At 35.2% G+C, this 10190-nt stretch overlaps 1 protein-coding gene across 7 annotated transcripts; it reads left to right on the top strand.

The window, feature by feature from the left end:
* Window positions 1-3841: 3841 nt before the first annotated feature.
* LOC137742472 (reactive Intermediate Deaminase A, chloroplastic-like) lies at window positions 3842-10190 on the top strand. Of its 7 annotated transcripts, none has more exons than XR_015953008.1 (7): window positions 3842-4095; window positions 4296-4411; window positions 4511-4555; window positions 5145-5218; window positions 5319-5761; window positions 6218-6354; window positions 6601-7051. XR_015953008.1 is itself a non-coding variant. In XM_068482351.2 (7 exons), exons 1-6 carry the CDS (start codon window positions 3912-3914, stop codon window positions 6310-6312), a joined length of 564 nt encoding a protein of 187 aa, XP_068338452.1. In that variant the 5' UTR covers window positions 3842-3911; the 3' UTR covers window positions 6313-6354; window positions 6601-7051. The 7 variants fall into 7 exon arrangements, 4 of the variants coding, with proteins under 4 accessions (XP_068338452.1, XP_088535242.1, XP_068338450.1 ...); XR_015953009.1 differs by lacking the exon at window positions 6601-7051 and having other exon boundaries at window positions 5319-5488; window positions 5584-5761; window positions 6218-6507; XM_068482351.2 differs by having other exon boundaries at window positions 5319-5368.

Consider the following 10190-nt stretch of genomic DNA (forward strand, 5'->3'; position numbering starts at 1 on the left):
GCCGACCCCACTTAGTGGGAAAAGGCTTTGAAGAAGAAGAAGAAGAAGGGAAACATGCCTTGAAGATGTCACCTTCAGCTATTATGAAAGCTCATATACAGCTTCTCTGTAGAAATAGAAGATCATTGTTCAATAAATTATCAAGTTTGTCAATGTTAAGTAGAAGGGTTGAATTCTTCAATTGTCCGATCGCATCCTAGTCCTACAAATTGAGATGATTGCCATGGAGATTTTATGAAATAGAATTTACTACAATCTAGTGATATTCATCTTCACTTGTTAATGAAAAGTCTTTTGTTCGACTCATGAATAGTGAGTTCTATCCCAATTTCTTTGTTGGCCTATTGTGGGGCTTAGCCTTAATCCCCCACCCATTTAGTGTAAAGTATGTATATGAAAAAATGACCCTGTAACTCTGTAATATATAGAACTCTTCTTCTTCCAAGAAGTTCTATATTCATAAATCAATGGTCTTACTGATATTTTACATTTGTACCACTCTAGCCCTAAGTAAGTAAATAACGCCACAGAATATGTACATGATATTCGGTTATTTCACATCTGTTGAGCAATGCAGTATGTGCTCAAAATCGTTAAGAAAGTCACTATGTATGCCATTCAATGGAGAAGCACCGATACCAATCCTTATTTACCCATTTTTGTAGGTCTCGCGATCCTGAAGATGTTATAACAGAAACAAGATCATTTTAAAGATTAGTTTAGCCTGTAGGGCTTACGGGTTAGTCTTTTTTTAGAGTATGTACTGCATCTTAAGAGTGTCAACTTTTAGCCATAATGTTCTATGATACCCTATCTCAAATTGTTTGCTGCATAAAGGTTTGCTTTAAGAGCTACCAAAGTTGCAACATTGAAGAATCACTATGCTTATAATTATGTATAAGTGAAAATTTCTCTACTGTAAATCTAAATGTCTAAAATAAAGTTTGTTGTGTCATCTACTGACTGTTACGGTGTAATCTCTTGCGGTTCTCGATAGCTTTCAGTACGAGCAGGTTATTATGGTCATTTATCGACTGTTTCTACTTCTTATGCATATTTCGTCTTCTCAACAATGCCATTACTGACTGTTTCTGCCGATTTTCGTAGGAGCTGCTATTCGACTGCAGAGGAAATATTCTGAATGGGTTATGCTGATTTATTATTGGCTTTACTACGATGCTTTAGCTGAAATGTCTGATTCTGATTCTTTTTCTTGAATTGTTGTCAATGTGGACTGGAGAGATGGTCGATACTGATTTTGCTATCCTTTATTTCTTTTAAGTGTTCTTCCATTTGTTGCAGTTGTTAGATTAGTAAGTAGTATTAGACTATTAGTCGTGTAGTTGATGGTTAAAATCTGTATTTTTTTCACCTGGTGTGCTTCTATTGCAGATTCTTAACAAAATACTCAAGCAAATGGGGCCAACTATTCCACTGGTTAAAACGACTAATCTGTACGGATTTAGTGTAGGAGGTGAAATTAGATGTTTGTTAAGTCCATGCAGGTTGGCTGATTTGAAAGACTTGAGAAGGCCACTGAAATCTATGCGAACTGTAAGTTCTATGGATACTATAAGAAACAACCTAACCTTTAGCAAATGAAGAAAATGAAGTCATAGTCGACGTCAATAGTAAGCTTCTCATCTCTTGCAAAAATAATATGGTTGACTTACAATAGGTCTAAGTCTAATAATAAGCACCTCTTTTTTTTGTGAGATCAGTGACCACTTTTTATATTGACAAACAATCTCTTTTATTCTCCTGTTAAAATACTTGCAGGAATCCAACAATATTGTTTCCCAATTTTAATATAGTAAGTGAGTAATTATATGATCAATTCTCCGTTTCATTCGTATATAAACTAGGACATCCAAACCTCGTTCAATGAGACTTTTCTAAACCAATTTGAACTCAAACATATGGCCAAATTACACCTACACATATTCTAACAGATACTGTATAAATTTGATATTGGGATTGAATCCTTAATTACACTGTGGGTTTTCTATCTGCGCAACACTGTAAGATGTAAGGGTACTGAAGCATTGATAGGACTTCCACGTAGATAGAATGGAGATGGCTTTAACTCTTCAATTTTCAGGTTGTTTGAGCTAATCTCATTCGCCACATTCTTATATGCTCAAATTACCTGTTAAAGTTCTTACAAAACAGATTTTTAATTTTTAATCTAGATTGCTTGAAGCATGATGAATGGTTGGATCTTGTTCTCTTTCTGAAGGGGATGTCAAATTCTTTTAATGCCGCTCCTTCCCTGAACACACAATCCTTTATTTTGTTTAACTGCAGTGACATCCATTACTTGTTCATTTAACTTGCCTTATACTATATGGTTTTGTGTTGCAGATTTTCCATCTTCAACGATCCCAATCGTTTACTTTGTAAGTCTCGATTCATTGATCATCCTTAAAAAAATTCAATCAATTAGAAACCATTTGTCTATTTAATAATCACAATGAAATTTCACTTTCTTATAGAATAAAGTGCTTGTTAATTTATTTGAACTCAATTAGAAGTCTCAAATATTTCCGATTTGGCTAAGATTTTGTAAGGAAGATCTAATAGGTGCAATTTAAAAAATGGATGGTTTGGATCGTTAAAGTTCAATGTAGTGTGACCCTCACAACGAATCCCTATTAAAGTTCAATGTAGTGTGACCCTCACAACGAATCCTCATTAAAAATGAGAATCCCCGTTAAAGTTCAACTATTTGATGGTGGAACATTAATAATTTGTTCAATATTATGGTGGACTATCTTTCATTTGTATACTTGATGAGGTTAGAGATATACCAAACTATCTAGACTACTTTTATTAAACTTCCATTTCTGGGCATACGTTTCACTTGGCATGCATAGACCAATGGCGAAAGCGACAAGCCTCTTGTCCTATGTGCAGACTACAATCCACATTGAAAACGTAGTATATTTTTGGGATTGTTAGTACTGGTGGAGGTGTTCTAAGAATCGTTAAATTCTCGGTAACTGTTGGAAGAGGAGGTTGTAATTTTGTAAATCGTAAGAATTTTATATTTACACCTAAATAGTTTTGTATTTCTTTCGTTAAAATAATTATTGTATCAACATACATACGCATGAATCATCTTCATATTTAATATATTCACAAACCTAATTAAACATTTTCACCAAAAAAAAAAAAAAAAAAAAAAAACTTCTAAAACACATCATTGAGGCTCCATTTGGTATTGCTTTATTTTTTTTTTTTAACCAAAAATTGTTCCATTTTAAAGTTAAGCAATAAAAAGTGTTTGGTAAAAATAAAATATCCTACTTATTTTTAGGAGTGGTTCAGTATGAAATCTCAAACCGAAGATTTTCGGGACGAGAATTTGAAGACCAATCTCAAACCAAAATTTTGGTATTCCAATTTTCTGGATTCCTGAAATATTTTAGGTATTTCGGGATGGTTTGGTATACATTAAGTTGAAATTATTTAAACCTCATTGGATCACCTATACAGAAAAATTGTGCATTTTCACTAATTAATAATACGATGGTTTGAGCCACTTGGTATTTCTATCTAGTTATATTCTTCTTCACTTGTAAGTGAGAGGTCTTAAGTACAATCTCGTCAAATGAGAATTTAAATCATATTATTGCTAGCCTAATATGAGACTAAGCCCACACTTTCTCCTTTAATGTAGATATTTATTTATTATTTTTTTTGAACAAAAGATAATATTGTTAGTTTAAAAAAAAATTACGATGGTTAGAGCCAACCAGATTTGGCCCAAAATAAAAGCCCAATAACAAAATAAAAGTAAAGTCCAAGAAAAGAGGGAAAATATAGTATCCGAACGTTCAAAAACAAAACGTGTAAACTGCGAGTAGTGGCAACGAGTCCAACAGAGAGAGAGACTCCCAGAGAGAGAGATGGCATGGTGTGCGGCGAGGAGCTTTCACATGCCGGCGGTCGACATGGGCGCATTACGCACCCGTGCTCCGTTAGCCGCCGTCGCAGGCTTTGCCTCGGTAGCTGGCTCCAGTTTCTGGCGATCTTTGACTTCATCGAAGCCCTCCTCTCGCTTCGCTTGCTCAGCCATTTCCACCGACGCTCGTAAATTCCAACTTTTTAATCTCTCTCGTTTATTTTAATTTAATTGGATTTCCCATTTACCTCTGTTTGGTTACTTGGATTAGAAATCCGGTTCCTTTGTTTGGTTGCATAATAGGAACCCCTTTTGATCAATTCTGGATAAAGGTCTGTACTTTGCGTGTGAATTTAACACGGGCAGTTTTTGTATGGTTGGATTTTAGGAATTAAGGAAGCTGTTCACACAGACAAGGCTCCGGCTGCAATGGGCCAGTATTCTCAGGCAATCAAAGTCGACGACTTTGTTCATGTGTCGGGTTGTCTTGGTCTGATTCCTGAGGTTTGTGTCTTGGATTTTTGTTTTTGTTTTTACCACTATAATCCATTAATGTTGGTATGAAGTGGGAGATATGAACTTATGTGGTGTGTTTAAATGCAGACAGGGAAGTTTGTGTCGGATAATGTTGTAGATCAGACAGAGCAGGTATTGCTGATGCTCTCATGTGTTGACTATACTTCATACTTGTGTGGTTAATTTGGATTTGAGATGGTCATATGTTATTCGGTTTTGTGATTTTATTTCTATGCTTTTGGTTGGTGAAATGTCCTTGATTTTTAACTGGTTTGTTGTCAAAGCTATAACCTTCGAAACTGATAACCTTTGCTATGAGTTAGAAGTAAGTGACAGTTGATGGAAATTGGTACTGTTTGAGATTTTGGCGGTTGCAGGATCTTAAATTATCGAGAATCCTGTTTTGTATTGTTGTAAAAATGATGATGACACTAATCCAAGTGGTCAAGAGATAACTAAATAGGGGTTAATGTTAGTGCAATTAGATGTTTACTATAGAACTTAAATTATATCTCTCTTACATATCTAATCCAATTCGCCGTTAGTAATCTCCAACACCATATCATAAAGTTGAGTAATCTTGTAAATCTTCATCAAGGAGAAGTTGAATTTGTTAACGTAATTGTTGGGTTTTAGAGTTGTCATCTTTGCAAAAGTGTATAGTTGATAGCATTGCTGTGTGATTACTTTTGAAAGATTTGGGCTAACGAAACTATTGCAGGTTCTGAAAAATATGGGGGAAATACTGAAAGCAAGCGGGGCCAGCTATTCCTCTGTGGTTGAAACGACTATTCTGTACGGATTTTATTTTATTTTATTTTTTTTCTCTTTGCACAATCTTGATTGGAGACTTTAGTGTTGGAGAGGAAATTAATTGTCTCTTATGTCCATACAGGTTGGCTGATTGGAACAACTTCAAGAAAGTCAATGAAATCTATGCTAAATGTGAGTTTTATTGAGAGATAAATTTGACATTTGAGATTGAATTCTTAATTACACTGTTTGTTTTCTATCTGACCAAAACTGTGAGGCATAAGGGTATCGAGGTATCGACGGGACTTCCAGGTAGATAGAATGGAGCTGACTTTAGCTCTTCAATGTTCAGTTTATTTGAGCTAATCTCATTTAGCACAATTTGACGCTCAAATTGCCTGTTAAAGTTTGTAGAAACAGATTTGGCTCTGCTTAATTTTTAGTACAAATTGCTTGAAGCGTGATGAGTGGTTGGATCTTCTTCTCTTCCTGAAGGGGATGTCAATTTCCTTTAACTCTGCTCCTTCCTTGAACACACAACCCTTTATTTTGTTCAACCGGTCCAAGACTCTGTTGATTCAACAAGTTATGTGCAACACTGTGGTGACAACCATTTACTTGTTCATTTAACTTGACTTATGTTATATTTGTTGGAATATAAGTGTTTGTGCTAGAGAAATATTAGTTTAAGTCTTAGTATTTAGGTTTAAATGTGAGCCATTGGATTATATTCCAATTGGACAGCTGAGATGTAATCTTAGTGTTAGTAATGTGTATTGCCACTTGTAGCTATCTTATAGGGTAGATTACATGAATGGTGGAGATTGAACTTTGTGAGAGAGAACCCCTCTCTCTTCCCAACGGTATTACTCTCGCACATGTCTTGTGTGCTGAGTGTGAATGAATGAAAAGGATCCTTCTGTGAATATTCTCTCTGCAACTCTCTGAGATTTCCCCAGAAACCTTCATCTTCATTTTCGATTCATTCCTTACAACTCTCTGAGATCATAGTCTCTAGATTCTAACAGTTTTGTGTTGCAGATTTTCCATCTCCAGCCCCAGCACGTTCAATATTTCAGATAGCAGCACTGCCATTGGATGCCAAGATTGAAACTGGGTGCATTGCGGCACTGTAACCTCCTAATATACAGCTTCTTCTCGGCAACTTAGATAATAATGTAAGAGGTGACATCTTTGTGTTGGGTTTCACATTTTAATTTCCTCCCCGGCCTCCTGCTCGTTGATGTTATTGTAACATCGTTTTTGTATCTAAAAACTAAAGATCGAGACCAGCAACGTTATTGAAATGGAACTTTCCCTGCTTTTCCTTATGAAGTCGAGTAATTATATTTGTGTTTGTATTTCACCTTGTGACACTATGCCTTCCTTTCCGTTGTAATTATATTTGTGTTTATATTTGTTAGAGGAATGTGAAGGGCTCTTTCTCAGATTTTTAACCCGGACAATAATCAAAGAAACAAGAAGACAATTGAAATTTGAAAGAGCCAAATTGATAGCACAGAAGTTGGATTGATGCTGTTCCTAGAGGAAAAATCAGGGAGCCAAGTCGTGTCGCCAATGGAGAAATCAGGGAGGGGAAGACGAAACCAGCGTTGAAAAGCCGCTACAATGGCGCGTCGTTTTAGTGGGGATGGCGATTCCTCTAGTTTGAGGAACATAGAAGCTTGACTTTCCTCCATTTGCTTCAATCGGAGTTGGGGAATTCTCATGTTCTTTTTTTTTTTTTTTTTTTTTTTTTCATTTGTTTTCCCCTAATTTTTTTTATTGTCCAAGGAGAGATTCTTTGTTGCAACCACGGTATAGTTTTAGTGGCATTACCGCCGTTCAATAGATATTTGTGAAGTGTTCCAAAAATGCATCATTTGTTAGTGAAGGATCCAACCTTGGCTGGGTTGGGTGGGTTATAGCCCAACTGAGATTTTGGAGAAAATGCAATGCATGTTATAAAACTAATGAGGAAATAGTAGAGAGAAAGAGAAGTAGAGAGTAGAGAATGACAATATAATAATGTTTTCCAAACTTGTATCTTTTATCTTTGATAAGCATCTATAGGCTTTCAACGAATAACAATCTAACACATACTTATTACAATAATAAGAGCATTGGTTACCAAGAATTAAGATAGGAGGTTATTGCTACCAGCAATCTCTTTGACAGGCAATCCGTAAAAACTAAAAAGGGGCTAAAACCCTTTCTGTAAATCCTTGAAGAGGCATGTGGTATGTTATGGTCTTAGAATGGGGTAGCTTCACCTTCTAAACTTTTTTTTCACCAAGAAAGGGAGGTTTTTGACATTATGGTGGTCATCCACATTTCATATATTTACAATGCTCCTCTTTGGATGTCCACCATACAATAATGTAATTGCCTCGCAAAAAACCTTGCTTGGAAAACATGATAGGAAAACGTAAGTAAAGGGAAAAAGAGTGGAACATTCTTCAAAATCATGATATTATGTTAGACGTGCTCAATATTTCTTCATTAAAACCTTACTGGGTAATATATAATTTCTTCGGTATCACCATGGGCTATACTTTATTTGTATACCTGACGAGGTTATAAATTAATGTCCCTTATCATCATGCGTTATTTCCCAATTGACTTTCGTCTCTTGCATGACTTTCATTCCTGAATCCCTATGAGATTAATTATATAAAGAATGTGATTATCCAATAACTTTAACATTATTTGAGCTGATGGACAGTTCCGATGGATTTGGTGAAAGCATGCACTCTATGTTGTGTTTTTGTCTACTTTCTCAAACCGTGCCCAAAAGTTAAGTTCCACCTGCCTTGTTCCCTTTTAGAAGGTGGGAAATTTTTCCAATTCGTGGTTGAATCTTTAAAAATAGGAACGTAGTAGAATAACAATGGAAGCTGACATTGTCACAGTCATTATCGTAGAGAGGGAAAAGTTTAGGTTAGACATTGAATTTAGATTGGATTAAAATGAAAACTAATGAAAATGATTAGAAAACTTTAAGTTTTAACGATAAAGACAAAATAAAAGGTAAAGTAAATAGTAATATGATTGACTTTTTAGTATAAAAATATAATTTTTCGTTAAAGTAAATAGTATCAGGTGCTTTTTCCTATATTAAACTATGAATTTGGAAGATTAGAACTAAACCCTAAGAAGGAGAAAAGGAATAGTATTCCGCAACTTTCAAAAACTAAACAAATAAATTTAATAAACTAAGTGCAACATAATAAAATATTTTTTCAAATAAATAAAGAAAAAAACCCCTCATCCTGGGCTAGGAAATTTCAGATTTATTATCAATAAAAAATTGCAAAAGGTTCCTTCGGCTGAATCTCGATGATTCGTAAATTATGTCTATTCATCGTACATCGTGCAATTAATTTTCGTCAAATGTTGATGTTGTTCAATTTTAAATAATAAAATTTTAAATAATTTCTGACCATACTATGTATAATGAACGAACACAATGTACTAATATTGGAATTCTCGCAAAGAGGATCCTCGTTCCCTTCATCCTTGTTGTGTTAAAAGGACCGGTGGAACCCAGATTAGACTTTTTCTGGGCGGGAATTCTCTCTTTAATTCTTTGTACACGTCAGCAACTCCGTCTTTCTTTTCATTGTCATCAATTCGGGAAAGGAATCCTCTTCAAATTCTTTCCACTAAATCTACCCTATTAATCAATCTGGGTACTTCAAATTTGATCAAAGGGTTAAAGTTATTATAACTTTTGAAGAGATTGTTTGTTTTTAACTGTTTAATCAAATTTCAAATATCCGAATTGATTGACGGAGTGGATTTGATGAAAGGAATCCGTAGATGATCCCTTTCCATCAATTCGGGGCTCCCGTGCATTTGTCGGTAATATAAATACATACAACCAAAGAAAGCTGATCTCCCCATCTGCTACTTGTTCTCATCGTCAAGCCTGATCTCCACTCAACAACTAAACAAATAAAATCCCCTTCTTGCAACCTTCAACAACTGAACAAATAAATTTAATAAACTCATTTATCAATTTTTTCTCCCGGGTCATTATTTGAGCTGATGGAGATGCGTAGGTGAGGTCTGGAAGGAGAGGAAGGAGGTCTAGAGGTGTGCTTTTTATTCCATTTTAATTGACTACATAATTAATTATGTAGTAATTTAATTTTTAAGTAAACTTAATAAGCAGAGTCCTTATTATTTTGGTTTAACAGGCAAGTAATGAATGGCGGTGTAATGCCACTAATAAAAAATTATTATTCCTCTGTGGTTGAAACAACCATTCTGTACGGATTTTTTTTTCTTTTTTGTTTTTTACCTCTTTGCACGATCTTGATTGGAGACTTCAGTGTTGGAGAGGAAATTAATTGTCTCTTATGTCCATACAGGTTGGCTGATTGGAATGACTTCAAGAAAGTCAATGAAATCTATGCTAAATGTGAGTTTTATTGAGAGATAAATTTGACATTTGAGATTGAATTCTTAATTACACTGTTTGTTTTCTATCTGTCCAAAACTGTGAGGCATAAGGGTATCGAGGTATCGATGGGACTTCCAGGTAGATAGAATGGAGCTGACTTTAGCTCTTCAATGTTCGGTTTATTTGAGCTAATCTCATTTATTTTGTTCAACTGGTCCGTGACTCTTTTGATTCAATAAGTTATGTGCAACACTGTGGTGACAACCATTTACTTGTTCATTTAACTTGACTTATGTTATATGGTTTTGTGTTGCAGATTTTCCATCTCCAGCCCCAGCACGTTCAATATTTCAGATAGCGGCGCTGCCATTGGATGCCAAGATTGAAACTGGGTGCATTGCGGCACTGTAACCTCCTAATATACAGCTTCTTCTCAGCAACTTAGATAATAATGTAAGAGGTGACATCTTTGTGTTGGGTTTCACATTTTAATTTCCTCCCTGGCCTCCTGCTCGTTGATGTTAATGTAACATCGTTTTTGTATCCAAAAACTAAAGATCGAGACCAGCAACGTTACTGAAATGGAACTTTCCCTGCTTTTGCTTA

The sequence above is a fragment of the Pyrus communis genome, chromosome 11, assembly GCF_041283825.1.
Source record: "Pyrus communis isolate YQ-2024b chromosome 11, ASM4128382v1, whole genome shotgun sequence".
NCBI lineage: Eukaryota > Viridiplantae > Streptophyta > Magnoliopsida > Rosales > Rosaceae > Pyrus > Pyrus communis.

Coding starts and splice junctions, on each gene's coding strand:
- LOC137742472 (XM_068482351.2), top strand. CDS start 3,912: ATGGCATGGTGTGCGGCGAGGAGCTTTCACATGCCGGCGGTCGACATG. Junction 4,556..5,144: donor TTGTAGATCAGACAGAGCAG/GTATTGCTGATG, acceptor AAACTATTGCAG/GTTCTGAAAAATATGGGGGA. Junction 5,369..6,217: donor CAATGAAATCTATGCTAAAT/GTGAGTTTTATT, acceptor TTTGTGTTGCAG/ATTTTCCATCTCCAGCCCCA.